Consider the following 27,727-nt stretch of genomic DNA (forward strand, 5'->3'; position numbering starts at 1 on the left):
CAGACCCCTCAGTAAGCCCTCCCACCTAGTACAGACCCCTTAGTAAGCCCCCCCTCCCAGTGCAGACCCCTCAGCAAGCCCTCCCACCTAGTACATACTGTACTAGGTGGGAGGGCTTACTGAGGGGTCTGCACTGGGAGGGGGGCTTACTAAGTGGTCTGTACTGGGTGGGAGGGCTTACTGAGGGGTCTGTACTGGGAGGGGGGTTTAGTAAGTGGTCTGTACTAGGTGGGAGGGCTTACTGAGGGGTCTGTACTGGGGGGGGGGCTTAGTAAGTGGTCTGTACTAGATGGGAGGGCTTACTGAGGGGTCTGTACTGGGAGGGGGGCTTACTAAGTGGTCTGTACTAGGTGGGAGGGCTTACTGTGGGGATCTGTACTGGGAGGGGGGCTTACTGAGGGGTCTGTAGTGGGAGGGGGGCTTACTGAGGGGTCTGTATTAATTACAGGATTAATTAGCTAATCAAAAAAACACTAAATTAAGCAAAAAAAATAAAATAAAAATAATCGTTAGATTAGTCGACTAATCGTAAAAATAATCGATAGATTAGTCGACAGACAAATAAATCGTTAGTTGCAGCCCTAAACGGCACCATTAAAAACAATGTGAGTTTAAACCAAAAAAATCCTTTGCGCTAGCAAAAAGTGATTTCCATTGTCATGTGATTCTGTGCAACACAAGCAGCATCGGAAATCACACTAGTGTGAACGGAGCCTAAAGTGGGGTACACACTAGTAGAAAATCTGCCGAAAATTTCCATCCGAGTTAAAATCGTAGGATTTTCGGCTAGTGTCTACACAATTTTCAGCAGCCGATGTCGACATTTTCAACGAAAAAAAACGGAGGGACAAACACCAAAATTTTTATCGTCCGTCCCCAGACGACCAATTTTCGTTTAATTATTCAATGAAACAATGCCGTCAGATAGCAGCAATCTGAGCATATAAAGTAAATATTGAACGTGCCAATCCTAAAGTTTGCTACATATAAAAATGGAAGATTGGGAAGAAAGGATTTTCCGGCACATAAATTGCTTAAAAAGTAGTTTATTTAAATTCCGTCACATACAAAAAAATAGGCGGGGGAAAAAAAAAAAAAAAAAAAAAAAAAGGAAAGGGGACCATTAAATCACAAATGAAAAAAAGGTCTAATAAAATTGACTAACCCCAGACTCGGCTGAGTAGTCATATGAATAACATACAGCAGTTCTACTAGATATAGTCATGCATAAATGCTAATAGTCACAAATTGCGACTATATATTACATATTTATACTCAGGTAATGGTGACAAAAAGTAGTAGTTCGATTGCTCAAGTTGATCAACATGTTTCGCCTCATATAGAGGCTTCGTCTGGAGCCTGTTTGTAAGTGGAAATGGATAATTCTGTATAAAATAAAAATACATGATTACTGATAATGCAAATTGTTTCCAAAATTATGTCATATAAACAACATCTGAAGTTTGGGAACTACATGTATGTTCACGGTGACGCATCCAATCACTAATTAGGTTAATGCAAGGCATGCGGGCGGCGATCCCCGGTAGGCGCAACGGAGATGCACCCTGGAGGTCTTCCCAAAAGACTACATGTGGGGGACCACACAGTAACGATATTATATATTGAGTATCGATAAATGATATAGGTATCGGTAGATAAATGATTTTATACATACCTGTGTGTTTGTTATGCAGGACAAACGTCACCGCAGAAACATACTAATTGGTAACGAAGGGACATTCATGGGTAGGTACAGAGCTTGATACTAGGAAGGGAAGGATTAGCCCAGGAGTAGTAAAACCTGGGCGCCACCTAAGTGAGGACATAATCATATATCAATTGACAGTTATTTAGATCTTCGCTATAATCAAAAAGGATTAGAGAAGGCTGTAGAACAAGGGGTATATATCCAGGCTGGTTGTGATAAGGTATGGTATACACCACCACAGCAAACACAGTGTGGAGACATGCAATAGAATAAGGAAGAAATAATTAAATAGTATAGGTTGCCAAAAAAGGGCCTTATGTCTTACCAAACATTACACTATGAAAGCTTGTCTCCAAGTATTCAGTGGGAGAAACAAACCAGCACAGTATACCAGCAGGTAACAGTGTATAAATGTCCTGAAATGGACATAAATAAAAACGTATTTGAAGCATGTTCTATAAGTTCAAGGGTGTTAGTTATCATAATGAAAATAAGCTAGTTTATGTCCAAGGAAATACCTTATTTATGCTCTGTCCTAAACCTCCATGATGTCCGCTCCAGATGGGGAACCGCCGCCATACTGAGGCCAGCGTGTGTGGCCTCTTTGTAGTGTGGACCCCGGGCGGCTCGTCAGTGACGTCACCGCTCCGGCCACAACCCCGACGTAACCACGCAGTACACCGAGCGACCCAAAGGTCGCGCCGGTATACGCGGGTACGTGCCGAGAGGACAGACGTGTGTGCGGGACACAGATGTCCCTACATCCGCCTGTGATGCCGCAGGACGTCCGCACCGGAAGTGCGTCACGCAGCTGCGGCTTGTCTGGCCGCACATGTGTCAACAAAAGGAAACCTCTGAGGGAGCACGCCACAGCGCCACCTCGGGTCACCGCCCGCAATGCAAGCAAAAAAACCACATCAGTGATAATGGGGACAGATCACCACTGCAAAAAATAAAGAAGAAAAACAAATTAGTTGTAACAATGTAAATTTATCGATCTAGATAACTGTTTATCACCATTGTACATTAGAATACCAAGAAGAGTAGTCCGTTCACAAAATATCAATTCAATAATATTGAAGTGGTAATTCTAGGATTGAAAGGCCAGGTTCTTTGTCCTAGAGATTATTCCCCAAGACCCTCGAGGAGGGAACTGGGATAAGCGGATTCTCCAGAGGGAAACCCTCTGGATTGAACGTCTAAATGCCACTCAAAGGCCAGGGATTAATGAAATGCAATCCTACAAACCATTTCTGTAGGTTTAACTCCCAATTTTAGTGTACATACAAGATTATCATGTGTCTGTATATATGCATCACTGGACTGTCTGGCTGATCTCCTTTGGTGTGTTGACCTGGCACCTCATGGTGTTTATTCAGTTTACCTATATTCCTTGTTCTTTTCATGGTCACAGTCTGTGGACATCTCTTTCCTTATTTTACTTCAACAAAAATTTCCTCCATTTATGTTTCCTCCCCTTGTCCTTTGAAGCTATATTGCAATGTGACTCATATTGGGTCTAAATATAATATATTGAGCGCACTTCTCATAATATACTATCAAATTAGCTTCATTGTAATCTAAAACGTATGCTTCCCTTCCATTTGGCCCGACATATTTTTGTTCTTATCTATGCCTTTTGTTATATGTACAAATACAATACAATGATCGATAATTACCACTTCAATATTATTGAATTGATATTTTGTGAACGGACTACTCTTCTTGGTATTCTAATGTACAATGGTGATAAACAGTTATCTAGATCGATAAATTTACATTGTTACAACTAATTCGTTTTTCTTCTTTATTTTTTGCAGTGGTGATCTGTCCCCATTATCACTGATGTGGTTTTTTTGCTTGCATTGCGGGCGGTGACCCGAGGTGGCGCTGTGGCGTGCTCCCTCAGAGGTTTCCTTTTGTTGACACATGTGCGGCCAGACAAGCCGCAGCGGCGTGACGCACTTCCGGTGCGGACGTCCTGCGACATCACAGGCGGATGTAGGGACATCTGTGTCCCGCACACATGCCTGTCCTCTCGGCACGTACCCGCGTATACCGGCGCGACCTTTGGGTCGCTCGGTGTACCGCGTGGTTACGTCGGGGGGTGTGGCCGGAGCGGTGACGTCACTGACGAGCCGCCCGGGGTCCACACTACAAAGAGGCCACACACGCTGGCCTCAGTATGGCGGCGGTTCCCCATCTGGAGCGGACATCATGGAGGTTTAGGACAGAGCATAAATAAGGTATTTCCTTGGACATAAACTAGCTTATTTTCATTATGATAACTAACACCCTTGAACTTATAGAACATGCTTCAAATACGTTTTTATTTATGTCCATTTCAGGACATTTATACACTGTTACCTGCTGGTATACTGTGCTGGTTTGTTTCTCCCACTGAATACTTGGAGACAAGCTTTCATAGTGTAATGTTTGGTAAGACATAAGGCCCTTTTTGGCAACCTATACTATTTAATTATTTCTTCCTTATTCTATTGCATGTCTCCACACGGTGTTTGCTGTGGTGGTGTATACCATACCTTATCACAACCAGCCTGGATATATACCCCTTGTTCTACAGCCTTCTCTAATCCTTTTTGATTATAGCGAAGATCTAAATAACTGTCAATTGATATATGATTATGTCCTCACTTAGGTGGCGCCCAGGTTTTACTACTCCTGGGCTAATCCTTCCCTTCCTAGTATCAAGCTCTGTACCTACCCATGAATGTCCCTTCGTTACCAATTAGTATGTTTCTGCGGTGACGTTTGTCCTGCATAACAAACACACAGGTATGTATAAAATCATTTATCTACCGATACCTATATCAATTATCGATACTCAATATATAATATCGTTACTGTGTGGTCCCCCACATGTAGTCTTTTGGGAAGACCTCCGGGGTGCATCTCCGTTGCGCCTACCGGGGATCGCCGCCCGCATTCCTTGCATTGACCTAATTAGTGATTGGATGCGTCACCGTGAACATACATGTAGTTCCCAAACTTCAGATGTTGTTTATATGACATAATTTTGGAAACAATTTGCATTATCAGTAATCATGTATTTTTATTTTATACAGAATTATCCATTTCCACTTACAAACAGGCTCCAGACGAAGCCTCTATATGAGGCGAAACATGTTGATCAACTTGAGCAATCGAACTACTACTTTTTGTCACCATTACCCGAGTATAAATATGTAATATATAGTCGCAATTTGTGACTATTAGCATTTATTTATGCATGACTATATCTAGTAGAACTGCTGTATGTTATTCATATGACTACTCAGCCGAGTCTGGGGTTAGTCAATTTTATTAGACCTTTTTTTCATTTGTGATTTAATGGTCCCCTTTCCTTTTTTTTTTTTTTCCCCCTCCTATTTTTTGTATGTGACGGAATTTAAATAAACTACTTTTTAAGCAATTTATGTGCCGGAAAATCCTTTCTTCCCAATCTTCCATTTTTCAATTTTCGTTTAATGTGTATGCAGTATGTCCGCGAAAAATCGGATACGAAAGACTGCGTATGATCTGAAGTTGCTGACGACCCGGAAGTCTAGGAACAAATGTACCAATAAAAAAAAAAAAAAAAAAATCGGACTAGAAACTTAGTGAACATTTATGCACTGTCAACTAAAAACGGTTATGAACGCTGAGCAAGAGAGAGAAAAATCGGAGGATATTTCGTCCGATTTCCATCAAGTGTGTACGGGCCTTTAATGGTATATCTAACAGACCAAAAAAAAGTTCATTGCCAGGGTTTACATACACTGTAGAATTAGAAAACTGAATTACAATGGTATATACGAGAGGGATTTTTAAAATAGGTTCTACAACTAAGTAAAATAAATTAATCCATGAGAAGTTTTGTTTTATATTTTATGGCATTAAAAGGTGGATATTTCCCAAAATCCCTTCAACAAAGGGGTTTCCTACTTTCTCTACAAATGCGGAAAGCCCCTTTTGAAGTGTTTATAAAAATAATTGAAATAATAGTTTCTAATCTCCAGAACTGACTCCTGGGCTTTGTTCAGGCCTGTGTAAATATAGATCAGTTGGTGCTATATATAATCCTGCTCCGGCTTGAATCATATCTGGCATCTAACATCTTTTCGTTCTCAGAACAACAATGAATTAATCCCAAGGCTGGATCTCCCACGCTTATGCAGCATCTCAGCTGGACTAACATGAGAGTTTTCTTCAACGTCCCTCATGTATTTTTTCTAGCAGAGTTATGTGATGGGGGACAGAGCATGAGAAAAAAAAAAAAAGAATCATTATTCATTCATATGAGAAAAACGTTCAGGGTTGTCATTTTACTCAGCCATAAGGCTGGGATCCTGAATAAAACGTGATACTCTGGCTAAACAACTAATTACGTAGTTCAAACACCTATTCAGGAATGGCTTTGTTTCTTTGCTTTGTTGATTGCCTAAAGCAGTGGTGTCAAACTCAATTTCATTGCTGGCCGCATCAGCATTATGGTTGCCCTCAAAGGGACCAGTTGTATCTGTAAGACTATGTATGCAGAGTTCAGGAGTGTGCTATGTACAGAGTGCAGAGTTCAGAAGTACAAGGCGTAGAGAGTGCAGAGTTCAGGAGTGCGCTATTTACACAGTGCAGAGTTCAGGAATACAAGGTGTACAGAGTGCAGAGTTCAGGAATACAAAGTGTACAGAGTGCAGAGTTCAGGAATACAAAGTGTACAGAGTGCAGAGTTCAGGAGTAAAAGGTGTACAGAGTACAGGAGTAAAAAGGTGTACAGAGTGCAGAGTTCAGGAGTAAAAGGTGTACAGAGTGCAGAGTTCAGGAGTGCGCTATGTACAGATTGCAGAGTTCAGAAGTACAAGACGTACAGAGTTCAGGAGTACAAGGCATAGAGAGTGCAGAGTTCAGGAGTGCTCTACGTATAGACTGCAGAGTTCAGAAGTACAAGGTGTACAGAGTTCAGGAGTACAAGGAGTACAGAGTGCAGAGTTCAGGAGTACAAAGCGTACAGAGTGCAGAGTTCAGGAGTACAAGGCGTAGAGGGTGCAGAGTTCAGGAGTGCGCTATGTACAGAGTGCAGAGTTCAGGAGTACAAGGCGTACAGAGTTCAGGAGTACAAGGTGTACAGAGTGCAGAGTTCAGGAGTGCTCTACATATGACTACAGAGTTCAGAAGTACAAGGCGTACAGAGGTTAGGAGTACAAGGAGTACAGAGTGCAGAGTTCAGGAGTACAAGGCGTACAGAGTCCAGGAGTCCATTACATATAGAGCGCAGAGTTCAGGAGTGCACTACATACAGAGGGAAAAGTTCAGGAGTGGTCTACATACAGAGTGCAGAGTTCAGGAGTGTGCAGCATACAGAGTGCAGAGTTCAGAGGTGTGCTGTGTATGGAGTGCAAGGTTGAGGAGTGCGCTACATACAGAGTGCAGGGTTAGGGGTGTGCTATGCACAGAGTGCAAGGTTCAGCTCCCAGGCTGTCCACATCTCACTTCCACCCCTCCTGTTCAGCTCTGACCTATGCGCCACTCTCCCCTATCCTCCACCTCTGCACCATCTCCCTCCAAAGCCCCCCCCCCCAATAGCTTCCTCGCATCTCACCTACCCAGCCAGACTCTAGTACCTCTTGGCAGTGTAGGGATCTTTGCCTCTCTCTCTCTCACTTGCAGGGAGTTTATTGGTGGGCATCTGTCCCCGCCTTGCCCTGCCATGAGTGTGTGCAGGGTAGGCAGGGATCTGTGAGAGCTGAAAGCCACTGAGAGGAAAGCTGCCCTTGTAAACACAGAAGGCTTCTGTGTTTACAAGTGACAGTGGTGAGTAGTAGCAGAAGGTCGAGTACTGAAGGTGGTGGAGCGGAGTTCCACCATGTTCCGGGTGAAGAAAAAAGCCCTGGGTGTGCGGGCCACATGAAATGGCCTGGCCGGCTAGATTTGGCCCACAAGCCTTGTGTTTCACACTTGTAGCGTAAAGAATAAATCCACTTTAGTTGAGTAAAAAACATCCGCTCTGTGTAATCAATGTACATTGCAAGGATTTTAACTAACTTTGTACTAGAATCCTACCTGTTTCTGTTCTTAGGAAAAAGCTGTATGCTCCATCACGTCCTTGGAATACGGAAGAAATACTCATGAAACAACAAACTCCCTGTGGCGGACATCCTATCTCAACAGTTGGTAAAGCCTGATTCCAGAGAAACTTAGGCTTCATGCATACTAAATATTACTAACTAATATTTTTTAGCACAGTACATAAGCTACCTTTAGTAGCATTAGGATTAAGGAGCACGACTGCCGGTGTCCTTAACAACCAGTAAATAGCTAGTTGTCACACAGCGGGGCAGCAAGCTGCATCCTTTCCTGCTGACATTTGAGTGTACTTTAATCAAAACAATTGCTGGCAATAAAAAATTGAAAAAAACAGCGTGGGGGTCCCTTCAGGTCTGGTATGGATTTTAAGTGGACACCAAAATTTAAAAAAAAAAAAAAAAAAAAAATGTTTGGGTGGGGTCCTGCCTAAAATCCATACCAGACCCTTATCCGAGCATGCAGCCTGACAGGCCAGGAACGGGGGGGAGGAATGAGTGAGCGCCCCCCTCCCTCTGAACCATACTAGGCCGCATGCACTCAACATGGGGGGGGGGGGTGCTTTGGGGTAGGGGGGCTCCTCCCCAAAGCACCTTGTCCGCATGTTGATGGGAATAAACGCCTCTTTGCCACAACTCTGGCCCGGTGGTTATGGGGATTCGGAGGGTGACTTCTAAGAATCTGAAAGCCCCCTTTAACAAGGGAGCCCCCAGATCCTGCTCCCCATTTGAATAAGTATGGGAGACATTGTACCCCTACTCATTCACCAGCAAAGTAGTAAAAGTGAGTAAAAACACAATAGATTTTGACAAGTCCTTTAATAACAAAAAATAAAAATTGTCCCCCGTTGTAGATCCAACGTCAATCACGATGAACGCTACCACAGAATGACAGCTCCACCACCTCCTGCTGCTAAATAGGCGAAGTGGCGGGGCTACCAGATGCCATCACTGGGGGATCACGCCCCCTTGTGACATCATTGACAGAGCATGCATCAACTCGGGTAAGGGTTTGGTATGGATTTTAGGAGGGACCCCAAGCCTTTTTTTTTTTTTATTTTTGCATTGGGTTTCTCTTAAAATCCATATCAGGCCCGAAGGTCCTGGTAGTGAGTGGGGGGAACCCCACGCTGTTATCTTCTCAATCTTTTATTGTGGGCAATTGTTGTGTTTACATTCAGCTGTCAGCAGGGAGCCTCGCTGACAGCTGATGACTCATCCGTTGTTAAGGACACAGCGGCCGGCTTGCCAACCCGCTCCCTAACAACCAGCTATTCACTGGTTGTTAAGGACGCCGGCAAATCCACTTAAAAAAAAAAAAAAACCTGCTAGGGAACTGGTGTTTAGCAGAGTTTAGGAGCTCTCTGTGTTTTTTCCTGCCAAAATGCTGCTGCTCCAGAATGCGCTGCTAGTGGGGTTTTTTTTCTGCCACAAAACGCTGCTAAAACCCTCTGTGTACATGAACACATAAAATAACATGCAGGGGAGTTTGGAGGCAGAAAAAAAAAAAAAACCTCTGATGACCCCAACCCCCTTCTTCCTTTCCCCCACCTCAGCTCTACTAAGTAAATGTTGTTTCTGTCTCTGTCCCCATTAAAGAGGTTTCATATCACATGGAATATGTAAAAACATCACATCAAAAATGACATTAAGATATTACTACAAGAATTATAGTTCGGAATAAGTGGTGTTTGAAAATACACTTTACTTTCCATTTATTAACAGAAATTCTCATTACCTGGTGATGTTATATTCTGGCGGAGGCTGGTAACGTAGAATAGAAACTTCAGTTCTAGCTGGTTGGGAGCTTGGATAGGCCTTCACCACTTCATGCACCATTGGATGTTGGTGTTCATTATAAAAGTGTCCCTGCTCCTGCATTTTATTCACAGACGTTGCAGACTGTTTGATTTTGTGAGGATAGTCTGGTGGGGGCCCCCTCTGCTCCATTCCCTTTCCTAAGATTGGGACTGGAGACGGGGCACCATTTTTTAAACTTTTAATACTACCAGAAGTCGAGGAGTGCTGTTTGACTCCATTCCTTTCAAGTGACAACATTATTCGCTCACTCAGAGAGCGCACGTGACCTTGTTTGAGTTCTTTAAGTGCTTCATCTTGATGAGCCTGTCCACTGTTGGCCCGGCTTACAGTTGCCCGGCCCTCTGTTTTAGATTTGTGGTTAGCCACCACACCAGCAACATAAAATCCGGGTCCCATAGGTCCTGGTGGGCCTCTAAAGAACTGAGACTGAGCCTTGGCCTCCTCGTAGGAAGGTAGCTCCTCGTTGTTTTGCTGGGACTGAGAGTTCCTCAGGGTTTTTTCCATCACAGTGTTGTCCACCTGATGTTCTTGCCCCTGTGGTTCTTGCCGGGCTGACTGGCTGACCATTTGTGGGTCTTCTTGAGTGAGGTTCTCTGTAGAGGAAACAGAGCTGGTGGTCACGTTGGTTGGTCCTGTAGTGCCTGTTGCCTGGTGCTGTATAGCAAGGAGGTTCATATTCTCATTGGGGTTGCCATATCTCAGCTGTTCTTGGATCAGTCTATGAAGTACAGTTCCTGAAGTCACATCTTCAGAACCTCGCATTTCCACCTCTGATATCCTGAGAAAATTTTGAGGTAGGAAGTTGGGTCTTTGTTCTTCTTGAAGATATGACAATCAAGAAAAAATAAAGTAAGTAAAAAACACGTATATACAGTAAAGTGTATTTTCTATTCTAATTTGAACATTAAATGGCAAGAGCACATGTACTTATAGCAAAACTTAACCCCCCTTCCCCACAGTCAGTAACAGCAAATAGAAACCTGTACTTTTTATTAGCAGTGACCATTCTTCTAGCTACCTGGCCTATACATGGCTGCTGTAGTATCTAACCATTTTACAGAATGGAGCTACTGCTCCATTCAGAAAATCTGTTACTTTTATTCAGCTTTCACAGCACTGTAAGTGCCAAACGTCCAGCGCTGAGACTTGTAGTTCTGGCAGGAGTTCACTTATCATAGCAGGTTGCTCACTGTACACCTCCTCCATTCAGAAAGGCCTAGTATTCTTTTCATTGAACACAAGGCTTTCTGTGATTGAAGGAAGGGAGATTGTGATACCCCCTCCTCCAATCACAGAAAAGAATACAAGGCTTTTTTTTCTGGAAGTGTACAACAACGAGCAACCTGCTACGATCTGTGTAGTACCAGTGAAATTCTAAGTCTCAGTGCCAGGCATTTAGCACTTGCAATACTGGTGAATATAACAGTTTGACAGAATGGAGTAGCAGCCAAATGTGGGACAGGCACCAATAGACAGAATTCATTTTTACACAGCAAATGATCCAAAACAGTTTTTTCTCCCTGGAGTTGAGCTTTAAATAATTTTCCGACTACTTTCCAGAACAGCAAAATCTTGGCAGCCTGCCAGCCGTTTTGCCAGATAGCACTTGCTCTTGATCATGCTTTGCCGGGGTTTTTGCCTTCCTCTGGATCAACTGCGCGTATGGGATTGTGTCTATGGCAGTGATGGCGAACCTTGGCACCCCAGATGTTTTTGAACTACATTTCCCATGATGCTCATGCAGTGTAGTTGAGCAATGCATCATGGGAAATGTAGTTCCAAAACATCTGGGGTGCCAAGGTTTGCCATCACTGGTCTATGGGGTTGTATGATTTTTTTTCCCTTTTATTAGTTGAACTAGATGGACTTTTTTTCAACCAGACTAACTATGTAACTATGAATGAAAGTAGATTTTGAGTAAAGACACCAGAATATGATGGCAAAGCTTCTATAAAATGTACTGAACTTTTGCACTTCCCTCATATAAGGTATGGTTTTCTTTGCATTAAGACTACAAGACAATACAGCTCTTTATTGGATAACTCCATACCTGTTTGTTCTCTTGTTGAGTTCCCAGCTTCGGTTACCACAGTGGGCTGGTCATTGTTGTCAATGTACACTGGACAGTCCTGATACAGGTAGCCACTTTCCTCAAACTGGACACACAGACCGTAGTATGGAGGGAGCGCACCTGAAACAAGAAAATCATAGCTTTATTTAACGTCCTTATCTCACCTGCAGTTAAACCCAACAGACACTTGATTTTATTTCATTTTCTAAATCTGAATACTGCCAATAATACTTTTCACAACTTCATCCACTAGGAAAAAATAGCACTGCAAAATTGGCCATTTACACGCCAGCATTTGCCAGATGTGTGACAGATGATCTAAGTACCTTTTTGAAATATTCTAGTCTTGTAGGTGTTCACATCAGAACAATAATGATGCCCAGAAATACTTACTACTGCACCTACAGGTTGGAATTCTTTTTTTCCTTAAGAAAAAGCCATGCAAACCTTTTGATGCATCACACAATGTACACTATATAGGCAACCATTTGTGGACACCTGCCTATCACACATATATGAAATTTGTTGGACATCCCATTCCAAACCCATGGGCATTTTTACCCCCAACATTGCAGCCTCCACACTTCCGAGAAGGGTTTCCACAAGATTCTAGAGCAGTGGTTCTCAACCCTGTTGGAGGTACTGAACCCCAACAGTTTCGTATGCGCATTCAACGAACCCTTCTTAATTGGAAAAATAAAATATGATTTTTTCAAATTCAAAACATAGGTATATATTTAGGTATATATTTATTATACATAGGTGCACAAAATGAACAAAACCATTAAAGAACAAAACCATTAAGAACAAAGAAAAAAAACATTAAAACATGATTTTCACACAAAAACAAAAACATAATAATGAATATTTACTGCAAATCAGTGTGACTTCTGCTGTTCTCTTTCAGAGACCAGTTCAGAAATGCGCGGCCTTATTCTTGGCAAGTGCCAGTCTCATGTAATTTTCGCAACAAAGTCTGTTCCTTTTCTTTGTTTTTATGGCATTTGAGGGCATACCATGGGGTGTCAGGAGGGCACACACTGGGGGGGGGGGGGGCATTGGGAGGGCATACCATTGGGTATCAGGAGGGCACACACTGGGGGGGGGGGGGGTTGGGAGGGCATACTATGGGGTGTCAGGAGGGCACACACCAGGGGGCATTCACAATGCTTTATTGAGCTAAATGAAAAGGACATTAATTTCCATTTGTCAGCTAACAGCACCTCTATGCTAAGCTGCAGTAACTCAGCAGACTTAGCCTAGAGGTGCTTGTAAACGAATCCACCATGTACAGCTAGCTGAGCCTACCTCCAGGAACATTCACTCGGCTCCCTCTGCTCAGCTGCTCACACTTTCCTCTTCCAGGCGGGCGCGATCTCCGTGGTCAGGTACATCCCCATCCCGCCCACTCAAGCAGCCTGCAGGAGATAGGCTGGAAACCTGCTGGGGGAGGTACAGGGGGAGGAGCGTCAAGTGTCTATGTGTAATGGCTGTAAGTTGTCCCGACCGCAGCTCTGATTTCCCGGGGTGCGCTCGGCCTCACAATCAGTAATATTTTCTCGGGGGGATGAGCGGGGCGTGTCATCACGAATCATATGAGTTGGGTGTGTGTCTTGACCACCGCCGAACCCGCGAGACTGACTCACCGAACCCCTGGGGTTCGATCGAACCGAGGTTAAGAATCACTGTTCTAGAGTGTGTCTGGGGGAATTTGTGCTCATTCAGCCAAAAGATAATTTGTGGGTTCAGCTACAGATGTTTTATGAGAAGAGTTGGTGCTACCCTTTCCTGGCTACATAAGGATATAACACACTGTTCTGATTCATCCCATAAGAGTTCAAAGGGTTAAAGTCAGGGATCAACGCAGGCCACCCACATTCTTCCACACCAAGCTTGTCAAATCATGTCTTCATGGACCTAGCACAGGACAGTGGAATAGTCATGATGGAAGAGCCTTCTCCAACTGTTGCCATTGGGTTTGAAGTGAACTGTTTACTAAAATGTCTTTGTTGACTGTAGCATTAACACTACCCATCATTTGAACTCAATAATTTGGAAAGGTGTTTGCTAAATTTTAACCATATAATGTAGGTGTACAAAAACATTTGACAATATTTTGGTATCATTGGCCAAGTAGAGAAAAAAACTGCATGGGTGGCAGTGGACCCACCATTCTGTGCAAGGGATCTGATAACCATGGCTCCTCTAGGATTGTATGTAGACTACACTATTCCATGCTGTTACTCTGTAAGATTTTAACATACTGAACAAACTTGAAATGGTACTACTAACTACTGTATTTTGCAAACATTGGTGTGGCCCCAAACTGTAATGGCGTCAGACATTATCTGGACCTGATGTAGGAGCAGGCATTATGTTATTCACATTGATGCTAACAGGCCACATTGCACAAAATATAGTGTGCCTTTATACTTAGCATCACTTTTACATGGGTTACACCCCAAATTGTGATTTGAACTATGCAAGTTATGTAAAAAGTTTCACACGCAACACACTATAGCACTGTTCTCAATGGTTTGCAGTCCATGTAAAATGTCCCACTTACCATATTATATTACCAACTAATGGCACTATGCTAACAACCGAATCAAGCTTTTTTTTTTGTTTTGGATGGAAAAGGGAATAGTTAAAACCTCTATACATTTTTTCCTTCTGCCTGTATCTTAAGGGAGGTATTTCCCTTCACTTCCTGTCTCGGAGACACAATAGGAAGTGAGTGGAAGCCTCCCCAAAGTGAGGCAAAATACACTCTAAGAGTCGGTTCACACTAAGGCGACACGACTCTGCACGACTTCGGGGGCGACTTGTGCATTACCATGCACCACGACTTCGGAGCGACTTGCAGGGACTTCACATCATGGAAATCTATGCAAGTCGCTCCGAGATTGCCCCGAAGTAGTACAGGACCATTTTTCTAAGTCGGAGCGACTTGTGTCGCTCCTATTAATACGGGTCCTGTAGCGGTCAATGGACCGCAAGGGAGCGCGACATGTCAGGCTGAGAAGTCGCCTGACAAGTCGCGCTAGTGTGAACCGTCTCTTAGACATTGTCACCATAACAGATGTCCCTTTTATAAAATATCCCACTACTCTTGCTGCAGTGACAAATTTAAACTTAAAGTAATTGTAAAAGCTCATTTATTATTTTTAAAAAATAAAACAAAAAAAAAATACCTGCTCTGTGCAATAGGTTTGCACAGAGCATCCCCAGTCCTCCTCTTCTGGGGGTCCCCTTCCAGCACTCCTGCCCCCTCTCCTCACTGAGACCCCAATAGCAAGCTACTTGCTATGGAAGCACTTGTGTGTGCTGCCTCCCAAGCCCCGCTCTGTGTGTCAATAAGACACAAGTGTGTCCTCCCTGGCTGTGAATTAAAGCAGCGTAAGCCAATGGCTCCTGCTGCTGTTTCTGAACCAATGAAGAGGGAGAGAGCCGAAAGAGCCTCGGCTCCGGAGCAAGTTGCTGGACTGAGATCGGGCTAAGGTAAGCATTTAGGAGGAGCTGCATAGAATGCAGTAAGGTAAAAAAACTTTACAACCACTTTACCTGTATCTGAGCACCACAAACCAAAAATGCTATTTTCTTTATTTTGATATTCAAAGAAAACTCGCCAATCTTTTCATCTCCATGCTTTATTCTGTTTAAAAATCACTTTGAACCCCCCCTAGCATTTCTAGCTGCAGCCATCTTGAGTAAGGGCAGATGATTCATGTAGCATTTACTTCCGGGAATTCATCTGCCCCTATCTCAGACATAGGTCTGCTGAGGTTGGTAAGCGGAAAAAGTCCCCCTTCAGGAGGAAAAAAATGCACATAAAGACTCTTAGGATAAATTAGATTATTTTAAGCTAGGGCAGAAACCAGGAGAAAATGTAAAAAAAAAAAAGTAAATAAATATAATATACCTTCCTATCCATTTACTAAGGCCAGTCGCATAAGGATTTAAAAAAAATGGTAATGTTAATTAAGAATTTTTTTCTGCTTTAAAATGTTGGCTTTCCATCACTTTCTATCATAGTGAAAAGTAGAGAGTGCTATTGTGTGAAGTACAGGGGTTCTAACCCTCCCCTACTCTATGCATAACATGAAAAAGTTTTTGTATTTACATTAATTATAAAGTTTTCGAAGTCACATGGAAAGTCGACTTTAAAGTGTAGATAAATCCTGAACAGTATAAGACATTTGGGGATTTTTCCTCATTTAAAACCAACATGCATCTACCTAGAACAGAGCACTTATAAAAGATGCATACTGTGCGGCTGCTCTATATACAGCTTGCTAAACCCTCTGGCTTTTCTACTAAGATGGAATCTCTGCAGAGAGAATATTGATATGCGTGATCTTAGATCCAACTATAAACTAAATGTATCTACTCACTAAACATAAATGCTAACACGTATATTATAAATAATAATAATAATGCAATCTATAACAGCAATAATCATACATAACAGACTTCTAAGTGTACAATAATAGCAACTAGTCCACTTTTATATTAAAAGTGGGCGGCCCAGCAATGTGAAGAATCATTAACCACTTAAGCCCCGGAAGATTTTACCCCCTTCCTGACCAGGGCCAATTTTGCGATTCGGCACTGGGTGACTTTAACGGACAATTGCGCGGTCGTGCGACGCTGTACCTTAACGCATTTGGCATCCTTTTTTTCCCACAAACAGAGCTTTCTTTTGGTGGTATAAGGAATTTGATCACCTGTGCGATTTTTTGATCATGCGCTATAAACAAAAAAAGGCGTCAATTTTGCAAAACTAACAATATTTTTCACATTTTTTTTATATGAAATTCCCCCCAAAAAAAATGTAAAAATCCAAATTTTTTAACATTTTAGGCCAATTTTTTTTTTTTTACCATATGTTTGGTAAAAAAAAAAATAGCAAAAAGCATATTTTGATTGGTTTGCGCAAAAGTTATTGCGTTTACTAACAAAGGGAAAGATTTTTGTCATTTTTGTTGTTTTTTTTTAAACGCGTAATGGCGGCGATCTGCGATTTTTTTGCGGACTGCGACATTGGGGCGGACAGATCGGACCCTTGACTGACATTTTTGACACTTTTGGGGGTACCAGTGACATTACTACAGTAATCAGTGCTATACATATGCACTGTTACTGTAAAAATGACACTGGCAGTGAAGGAGTTAACTGTATTCGAGAGGGAGGGGTTAAGTGTGTCCTAGGGGCGTGTTTCTAACTGTGATTGGATGTGGCTTGATGTGTAAGAACAGTGATCAACAGTCCTACATAGTAGAACCGTTTGATCTCCATTCTTACACAGGGAGAACTGACAGGCGGCTTTGTTTACATTAGCCGCCTGCCTTTCTCCCGCTGTCACGGACGCGCGGGGGGGGGGGTCCGTGACCGCGCGGGAGCGCACCTCCGACGGCGCGCGCTCGCTGCCAAAACCCTCACGGGCTAGCGACGTAGCCCTACGTTACTCTGCCTGTGAGGGGCTGACTGCCGACGTAAATAGTCGTGCGGCAGTCGGCAAGTGGTTAAAAGGAGAAAAGATGGTAATTATATACAACAGAGAAAATGCAAAGCAAAGAGTTTACAGGCATAAAATAAAATAAACATGATAACAGGGTGAGAACTGGGTCTAGCAGGGTTCCCTGGTGAATAAAGTGGCATTTACAGCTGTTGAAATCGTAAAGCTATATTGCAAGACCGCATCCCTCTCCCTTTTATCAACATGGCAATAACATTAAAAAAACATTAAAAAAAAATAATTGTATTCTTTACATCCCTTCATTTCAGGCTAAGCGATGTCATCAGTGGGTCTCTCTACTTCATTTAAAGAGGTTGTAAACTCGTTCAAAAATTTTTTTTTTTACAACCTGCAAGAGAAAGACATAATGAGCTAGTATGCATCGCATACTAGCTCATTATGAAATACTTACCTTAGAACGAGCCCCCGCCGTGCCGCTCTCTTACCTGTATGACGAGCGACATGTTCAGTCGCCCGTCTTCCGGGATCGCGGCATCCGGCCATCTGATTGGCCGGAGCCGCGGTGACGTCACTCCCGCGCACGTGCGCGGGAGCCGACTGTCACGGCACGGGGCTCTGAAGGAACGGCACGATCAGCCGTTCCTTCAGAGCGCATGCGCCAGTGACGTCACTGGCTGCATTAAAGATAAATATCTCCTAAACCGTACATGTTTAGGAGATATTTACAGTACCTATAGGTAAGCCTTATCATAGGCTTACCTATAGGTACAACTTCCTGAGGAGGGTTTACTTCCTCTTTTAATGCAGGCAGATCACCACTGGTGAGAAAGGTTGCACATAGCTTCCTGAAACAGGAAGCCACCCTAGATAAAACCCAAATGTGATGTTGAGGCTCCATCATTGACAGATTTTAAATCCAAAGTATGAAAGGGGTGAGCCAGGGACAGTTCAGCTGGGCAGAAAAGGGCTAGATCAGCCATTCTCAACCAGGGTTCCATGGAACTCTAGAGTTCCCCCAGAGGTTGATAGGTGTTCCTTGAGCTGTGGCTGATTGACTTGCTTTTTGGTGGTGTCTGTATAGTTTCAGGACCAATGCCAGTAACATGGTCTAATTCAATCATCTATTTAGTTGTCTGTAAGGGTGGCATTCTGACAGCCATTGCAAGTGATGGATTCTTCCTACTGACCACTAATGTAAGAGGCATTTTTGCTATTGACCTCTGATTAATTGGTTTTAGTAAGATTTCCCCCAGAACTGAACATTTTTTGAGGGGGTTCCTCAGGGGTATAAATGTTGAGAAAGGCTGGGCTAGATGATGCTGGACCTCTGCCAGCAGGCTCAACCTGACTTGCTGCAACTTCTAAAGCTCTAAGAGCCCATTCAGACTAGCGCGACTAGTCAGGCGACTTGTCAGCCTGACAAGTCGCGGTCCATTGAGTAGTAGAGGACCTGTTCTAATAGGAGCGACACAAGTCGCTCCGACTTAGAAAAAGGGTCCTGTACTACTTTGGGGAGACCTAGGAGCGACTTGCATAGACTTCCATTACGTGAAGTCTCCGCAAGTCGCGCCGAAGTCGCGGTGCACATCGGTGCACGCGACTTCACAGGTCGCCCCCCAAAGTCGGATTGCCTCAGTGTGAACCGGCTCTAAGTGTGCAGTGAATTCGAGTAAGCAATTTAAGTACAAAAGGTAAACTTGTACAATTCTTCAAGGCTGAAGGTAAAGCTTGAGTTCAGCTTTAAGATTTAGATAGAGTCAACTGACAAGAACTCATGATTGGATCAAGCAAGCCCAGGAGAAGGGCTGAGTTGGGCTGGAACAGGATTTTTCTCAGGTGTCTCTGCAAACCCTTCCATGTCAAACTGTATCGCTACTGCCGAGCAGCAAATCCCACCCCCTGATTAGAAGCACGCTCCGGATTCTAAAAAAGCCAGGCTGCCTCTCCAGAGCCCCGCTCTACTGTTACCTCTTTATTCCCTGTTATAAGAGCTCTATTTTTCAAACCGGGCTTGACAGATCCTAAGTTCAAAGATTTTCTTCACACTAACCAATTACTTCGCCCGGGGAACATAGCACTATAGAAAGATGGTTTCAACCCCATTGGATTACTGGAGAGCCATGCCTACAGTGAGGGAAAAAAAGTATTCGATCCCCTGCTGATTTTGTAGGTTTGCCCACTGACAGAATTGTTCAGTCTATAATTTTAATGATAGGTTTATTTTAACAGTGAGAGACAGAATAATAACAAAAAAATCCAGAAAAACACATTTCTAAAAAGTTTTAAACTGATTTGCACTTTACTGAGTGAAATAAGTATTTGACCCCTCACAAAACATGACTTAGTACTTGGTGGCAAAACCCTTTTTGGAAATTACAGAGGTCAGATGTTTCTTGTAGTTGGCCAGCAGGTTTTCACACATCTCAGGAGGGATTTTGTCCCACTTCTCTTTGCAGATCCTCTCCAAGTTATTAAGGTTTCAAGGCTGACATTTGGTAACTAGAACCTTCAGCTCCCTCCACATATTTTCTATGGGATTAAGGTCTGGAGACTGGCTAGGCCATGTGCTTATTTTTGAGCCACTTTTGTTGCCTTGGCCGTGTGTTTTGGGTCATTGTCATGCTGGAATACCCATCCACAACCCATTTTCAATGCCCTGGCTGAGGGAAGGAGGTTCTCACCCAAGATTTCACGGTACATGGCGGGGTCCATCGTCCCTTTGATGTGGTGAAGTAATGTTTTCACCTCCATGTTTGACAGTGGGGGTGGTGTTCTTGGGGTCATAGGCAGTATTCCTCCTCCAAACACAGCAAGTTGAGTTGATGCCAAAGAGCTCGATTTTGGTCTCATCTGACCACAACACTTTCACCCAGTTCTCCTCTGAATCATTCAGATGTTCATTAGCAACCTTCAGACAGCATAGTGTGTAACCAATTGTTTTCTTTATGACTAAGGTACCAGCTGCCTTGAGATCATTGACAAGATTCTCCAGTGTAGTCCTGGGCTGATTCCTCTCTGTTCTCATGAACATTGAAACTCACAAGGTGAGATCTTGCATGGAGCCCCAGATCAAGGGAGATTGACAGTTATTTTGTGTTTCTTCTATTTGCGAATAATCGCACCAACTGTTGTCACCCTCTCGCCAAGCTGCTTGGTGATGGTCTTATAGCACATTCCAGACTTGTGTAGGCTACACTTTTGTCCCTGACATCCTTGGACAGCTCTTTGGTCTTGGCCATGGTGGAGAGATTGGAATCTGATTGATTGCTTCTGTGGACAGGTGTCTTTTATAAAGGTAGCAAGCTGAGATTAGGAGCACTCCCTTTAAGAGAGTGCTCCTAATCTCAGCTCGTTACCTGTATAAAAGACCCCTTGGAGACAGAAATATTGCTGATTAATAGAGGATCAAATGCTTATTTCACTTATTAATTTTTGTTGTTTTTCTGTCTCTCGCTGTTAAAATAAACCTACCATTAAAAATATAGACTGATCATTTCTTTTTCAGTGGGCAAATGTACAATATCAACAGGGGATCAAATACTTTTTTTCCCTCACTATATCCAACATTACTTGACGTCCTCTTCTGGTGGGGGGTCCCAAGAGGCCGATCAGCTCTTTTGAGGAATACTGTCTGGACCTGTCACCTCTACGTCACGCTCTATCCAAAACTCATTCCATCCTGTCTAAGCCATCAGAAGGCTATGTGCCACCATTTATACAAAAGCGGGAATGAGATTTGACATTTACTGATAAACAAGCAAGATTGTATTCTGTACTCTGCCCACCGCTCCTCTATCACAAGTAGGCTTCAAGAATTGGGATATATAGCCTTGACACGATGGTATAGGGTCCCTACCCTCCTGCAAAGAATCTAAACTGCAGTCTCACTGCCATGTTGGCATTGTCAACAAGATGATGGTACCATGCTACATATTTTCTGGACGTGTCCGCCTATCCGCCCCTTCTGGGACTCAATTCAGGATCTGGTCTTCAAGCTGACTGATATACGTAAACTTTCTAAACAAAGGGCCAGTTTACTGTACATCAGACTTTAGGGGGGCTGGACTGTGGCCTTCGGGAGTAGAAAAAATCCCAAAGTCAGTGGGGAATAGTGCCCCATCTTTGGTGTCAGTGGGAGGAACTGTGCCCTATCATTGGTGTCATTGGGCCCCATTGTTGGTGTCACTTGGATGAAGTGTGCCTCATCGTTGGTGTCATTGGGTCCCATTGTTGGTGTCATTGGGAGAAATTGTGCACCATCGTCGGTGTCACTAGGAGGAATTGTGACTAGCGATGGGCGAGCTGTTTGGGCCGAGCATTGGTTCAGCCCCAAACAGCACCCATTTGGGTGTTTGCTATACACCCGAATTTGCAGGGGGCGCTCGATGGGATGTTTGCCGCCCGGCGCCCCACGCGAGCGCCCTGATTGGCTAAAGCAATGCACCTGACGGCTGGTCAGGTGCAAGACTTTGCCCAGTCAGGGCACAGAGCACTGTCAGAGCCCTGATTGGACAGTCATGATGACTTTGCCCAATCATGGCTCAGTGCTCATAGTCCCACCCCACACTATAAAGGGTTGTTGGAGATAGAAAGAACAGAGTGTAGAGTGTTAGTGTAGTGTTAGTGCAATGTGAGTATAGTGTGTCAGTGTAGTGCATTATTTAACAGCATTATATTTAGTGCTATATACACATTTATTTTTTTATTTTTTGCTACGTCCATATTTTTGTTTCCCTGCTCCTTTTTTTAAATTGTCAGCCACAGTTTGTCTTACTGCGACATTGGGGTTTCATATTAAATTTGTGTAATAACCCCCCCCACCAACCATCATGTCTGGGGGGCCAACAAGGAGAGGCAGACGTTCCAATGTCACTATGAGGGGGCCAGTAGGGTCTGTGTCCACAGGCAAAGGTGGATGTGGACCCTCCTCAGGCAGGGCATGTTTGACTCTTTTTACAGATGTTGGCCGTGCTATCCAGCTACAGCATGCAGAGGAGGTGGTGGACTGGCTTACTAAACCATCCTCATCCTCCTCATTCTCTATCACTCAAGCAGAGACTAGTGCACAGTCCAAAGCAGCTGCCAGAGTGTCTAAATCTGCCTCCTTGTCCACAGATAGTCCTGCCATGGCCCCACCATCATGCACAGATGAGTTAGCTGAATTATTTGAACACAGTGTCAGCCAATTGCTTCTTAACGATGCACAGCCATTACATTACTTGATTCTGATGTTGGTTCTGAGGTTTAGGAAGGGAGTAACATGAGCCTACAGAGAGGAGGGAACACATATAAACAACAAATTGGCAGACATGTTCCCCCATGAACTTGTGCCTGAGTGTACTATAATTTGGCTTCTTCACATAAGGCTTGCTCACTGTGGTGCAAAACGTTGTTATTTTCATCCAAAGGCTTTGGAAGAGACACCAGATTTTATCCCAAAAAAATCTCTAATCTTGTTCCAAGTGCACTACATTGTGGTCTCATCATACAGACTGGCTCCCCCAGCCGTTGTTTACAAAATAAAGAAAGCTTGCAGGGAAAATCAATTTAAATGTCTTTTTTTTTCTTTATATATGCCAGTTGCTGCAGCAGGCTCTATACTATACACGGTACAGATGAGCCAGTTTACAGGCAGACTAAGAGGACCCCCCAGGCACTAAATTTAAAGGAATTTTTCATTTTTATTATTTCACTATAAGCATCATTAAAATCACTGCTCATTTAAAAACAATATTTTTTAAAAGTTTTTTTTTTTTTTGCATCGATACATGTCCTCCAGAGTAGTACCCATGCCCCCATACCCTTTTTATGGCCAATGACTTGCATACAAGTCTTAAAAAGTGTGACTTTTGATTTTTCGAGTTCTGGTCTCAAAGACTTTAATAGGGTTCTGTTCAGAACTTTTTCCTGTTCTGGAGTAGAAAAGAACCCGGGGGTGTTCTGCCATTACTAATTGTGACCCTTCATTGGTTTCAATGGGCCCCATTGTTGGCGTCATTGGGAGAAACTGTGTCCCATAATAGGTGTCATTGGGAGGAATTGTGCCCCATCCTTAGCATCACTGGGAGAAATTGTGCCCCATTTTTTTTTGTCATTGGGAGGAATCATGCCCCTTCACTGCTGTCGGTGGGGGTAATTATGCCCCATTGTTAGTATCAGCAGATGAAATAGTGCCCTAAAGGCTGGATAAAAGCAAGCAAAGGGCTGCATATGACCTCTGGGCCACAGTTCGGAAACCACTGGCTTGGAGAATAGGCTGGAAACTTGTCTACTTCACTTAACTCCGTTCTCGCAGTGTAGATACAAGAGATCCCTTATGATCCACTTACTGAATGCAGCAAAATCTGCATCTGAGATAAATGGAAATGGTCAGACCCCCCCCATGGTAGGTCGGTGAATCACTGTGGTGAATGAAATTGCAGAAATTGAACGTTTAAAGGCAGCTGTGAGGTGGTAAGAAGAGCAGTACCACAAAAACATAGTATTTGGCCAATGCTCCAGTGATTACAGCACCTATGTGTCCTCTTCGCTTTCTTAGCAAATTTAGCCAGAGATCAAACGTAAATAGAGATGTTAGAGTGGATGGTGTGAGTTGAGGCGTGCTGGTCTGGCCTCTGGAGTCCAGCTGTACTACCTTCTTCACTCCCCCCCCCTCTTTTTTTTTTTCTTCCTAATCTCTTCCCCTATTAAGTAAGTAATAAAGATTACTAACTAACTTTACAGCCATATAGCAGGATGCGCCACTAATTGTGTGTGAGTTGGTGGTAGCCTGCCAGCAACTTGGAGCACTATCGTAGTGCTATTGGGTTGACCTTTGTTGAGTTTCTTTTTTTTTTTTCTAGTTGTTTCCTTTTGTTATAGTTCTGTTTTGGGAACACTGAAAAAGTAAGACTCTGCATAGGAGGTAACTCCCTTTCATATTTTCACAGCATACAGATGCGATACGATTTTGTATTAAGAAAGTCCCCCCCAATGAGTGGCTACCTTTGGTTTACATACCAAATAAGCTTGATCCACATTTACTGTTTTGTACCTTCCATATGCTGTGATTCATTCTACTCCATAAGCATTGTGATAAATGCTGTACCTCGGAGTATTGTATTATTTACTTTCTGTAAGATTTATTTTCTTGCTGAAGTACACAATAAAGTTTAACTTAAAAAAAAAAAAAAAAGATGAAGTGATGAAGAAAGATGACCCACTCACTATCTTTTCTAAGAAGAAAAGGGAACAATTCCCATTCTGTGGCCATTCTAACACCTTGTACACACGTTCAGATAATCGTACGACTTATCGTTCGCATTTTGTTGCATGATACTAGTATCGAATTCAACAATGCGTACTAAACGTATGATTTTTTTTGTACGATTCTGGAAAAGTGTCCTGGTTGCGTAGCTACGTATCGGATAGTGTAAAACAAAAACAATGGCAGCCAGGCTTTTTCCGGGATATTTTTGAGTTTCTGATCATGAGTGGTCTTTGTCTATCGATTTTTAGCGGACGCATACTGTACTGATTAAACAATTGTCATTCGCTAGGCTATCGTACGACATAAGTTTTCATGTTTGTCCCTTCGGATTTTGTTGGACAAACTGTTGTGATCGGCTGTGGAAAGCTGTGTACTAACGATCAGATTATGGCGCGATCAAGTTGAAAGCGATTTTTTTCGTCCGATTATCTGAACTTACGATGATAATCAATCATTTTTGTGTATGGGAATGTCTATGGTTCACTTTCTCTCTTTGTCCTGGGGACCACTCCAGGACAGGAAAAGACGGGACAGATCTCTTTGGAGAGATTTCCTCTCACTTCTGGTTGTGTCACCAAGTCAGAAGTCAAGTGTAGGAAAAACTTTTCAATGGGACACAGACAACAAACCAGGAAGATGAACTATTCTTTGGGAAAAAAAAAAAGCTTTGCCTTTTAAAAATTATTTAAAGGTCCTGCTCACCTTTAAAGAATATTGAAAGGTAGAACTTTTCTTTTCTTTGGGGGTTTTGCATATCAGAATCTGTCAAGGTCTGGGGTATGCATCATACCACAGAGAAGTCAAATACACCCTTTTGGCAGCAGTTTTCTTTCATTTGAAATTTAAAGTAGGATCACAATGTACTATAAAACCGCTTTAGTAAAATGCTGTGGAACGTCTGAATGCACCATCCATAGACAGAATGGGTTTATTAGAGGTTCGCTGTAACAGTTTTCCATTGTAAGAAGGATTCAGATGGGCCATCAGTTAGTGCAGTGCTTCTGTCATGACAGATAACTCATAAATGAGGAATAGAATTGAGAGATTGGAGCTCATGGGGCCATCTGAATGAAATATGCTGAGTCAGTTATCCTAAAAAGAGAGAGTGAAAACATTTTTATACACATTGCAGTTCTATTCACTCCTTAACCACTTGCCGACCGCCGCAAGTACATATACTGTGGCGGTCAGCCCCGGCCAGGCAAAGTGACGTACCGGTACCGGTACGTCACTAGCCTGTCACTGGCTTGTGAGCCAATAGCGGGCGAGCACCCGCCCCGGCTCGTTCCCTAACAAGTCAGTGCGTGTGACCGGCGGACCCGATGTCCGCCGGTCACTCGCTGGGAAGGGAGAAAGGCAGGCGGCTAATGTAAACAAGCCGCCTGTCATTCTCCCCTGTGTAAAAATGGAGATCAGTTCTACTATGTAGGACCGTTGATCTCTGTTTTTACACTAGTAGCCAATCACAGTTAGAAACACGCCCCTAGGACACACTTAACCCCTCCCTCTCCAATACAGTTAACCCCTTCCCTGCAAGTGTAATTTTTACAGTAACAGTGCATATGTATAGCACTGATTACTGCAGTAACTTCACTGGTAACCCCAAAAGTGTCAAAAATGTCAGTCAAGGGTCCGATCTGTCCGCCGCAATGTCGCAGTCCCGCAAAAAAAAATCGCAGATCGCCGCCATTACTCGTTAAAAAAAAAACAGCAAAAATTACAAAAATCTTTCCCTTTGTTAGTAAACGCAATAACTTTTGTGCAAACCAATCAAAATACGCTTTTTGCAATTTTTTTTTACCAAACATATGTAGCATAAAACAAATTGGCCGAAAATGTTAAAAAATTGTGATTTTTACATTTTTTTGGGGAATTTCATATAAAAAAATGTGAAAAATATTGTTATTCTTGCAAAATTTACGCTCTTTTTTTGTTTATAGCGCATGATCAAAAAATCGCACAGGTGATCAAATACCACCAAAAGAAAGCTCTGTTTGTGGGAAAAAAAGGACGTCAAATTCGTTTAGGTACAGCGTCGCACGACCGCGCAATTGTCCGTTAAAGTCACGCAGTAAAAAAATTGCAAAAAAACCCCTGGTCAGGAAGGGGGTAAAATCTTCCGGGGCTTAAGTGGTTAAAGGCAAGGATGATAAAAGAGATCTCTGAATGAAGTCAAATAAATGCTTATATGCTACGGTTGCTATTTTTAAAATCATAATTAGGTTGTGTCACCAAATATAAATGATCTTACAGCAACATGTCACACACACTCACTCTATCATTCACCATCATACTCCCATTTACAAACCCCCATGGTTGGTCTTTCTGTCTGGCTTTTCACCAGACAGGGCAGCTCCAACATCAATTAACTAATGTACAATGTCTTTGCAGCATTTTCCAGGGAATAGAACATGAACAGACTTTTTAGGACTTGATGTTTTAATCCCTATGGTAAGTTGGCATTCTAAATGTTGTATTTGTTATGGTGGCACGGTGAGTGTAGGGTCATCATCAGGGGGTCATCATTCTTTGGCATTTTGTTGATGTGCCCCCAGAACCAGCAGAATACTTATAGTCAAGGTTAGGGGGCTTGAATACTCCTTGTTTCTGATCAAGGGAAAATACAGAAAATGCCAAAGTCAAAAGCACTGCTGAGGATCGATTGCCGGAGGAGGTAGATGGACAATTGCAGAGCTCAAAGCTGTGCAAAAACCACCCGACAATGTACAAAGACTGAACAGACAGAGAAAAGTGCATGTCTTGCAGGAATGAAAACCCCTGCAAATTAAAGAAATTCTTTGGGGACACCCAGGTCACCAGAACTAGTGTCCCCAGTGACGGGACAAGGTCATATAGAGCCCAGGGCGAACATACCAACTTCGGCCCCATCCACCCCCCCCTCCCCCCAAGATGTATGAGCATTATGTGTCAGCAAATATCCCCTACCCCACAAAAACAGAATAAATCCCCCCTCCTCATAGTACAAATCCAATCCACTGCTGAAAACCCCTCCCCCATCACAAATCTTTGCCCCCCCAGCTCAAATTCTCCTAGAACAATCCCCCCCACCCCCCAAAAAAAAAAAAAAATTCCCCCTTCCTAGCACAAATTCTCTACCTCTCAGATTTCCCCTCTGAGCACAAATTTCCCCTCCCCAGCCAAATCCCCCTCCCAGCACAAATTCCCCTCCTTTTAATCCCCCATTCTAGCACAAATACCCCCTCTACCCAATTTCCCCTCCTAACACAAATACGCCCCAATCATCCCTACTAGCACAAATCCCTCTCCTCCCAAAAATTTCCGCTCCTAGCACAAATCCCCC

The 27,727-nt window shown here is 43.2% G+C and overlaps 1 protein-coding gene across 3 annotated transcripts in view; it reads right to left on the minus strand.

The window, feature by feature from the left end:
* The window catches only part of AMOTL1 (angiomotin like 1), a 233,162-nt gene that overhangs the window by 103,394 nt on the left and 102,041 nt on the right, over positions 1–27,727 (minus strand). For 2 of the 3 annotated variants that reach the window (XM_082244556.1, XM_082244558.1), the window contains 2 exons: positions 11,657–11,797; positions 9,524–10,424 (listed from right to left, as the gene is read on the minus strand). In XM_082244556.1, the coding sequence (XP_082100682.1) occupies positions 9,524–10,424; positions 11,657–11,797 (1,042 nt within the window). The remainder of the gene's footprint in view (positions 1–9,523; positions 10,425–11,656; positions 11,798–27,727) is intronic. The other variant, XM_082244557.1, reaches the window with a different exon arrangement.

The sequence above is a fragment of the Pelophylax lessonae genome (genome assembly GCF_965119305.1).
Source record: "Pelophylax lessonae genome assembly, chromosome: 2".
NCBI classification, from domain to species: Eukaryota; Metazoa; Chordata; class Amphibia; order Anura; family Ranidae; genus Pelophylax; species Pelophylax lessonae.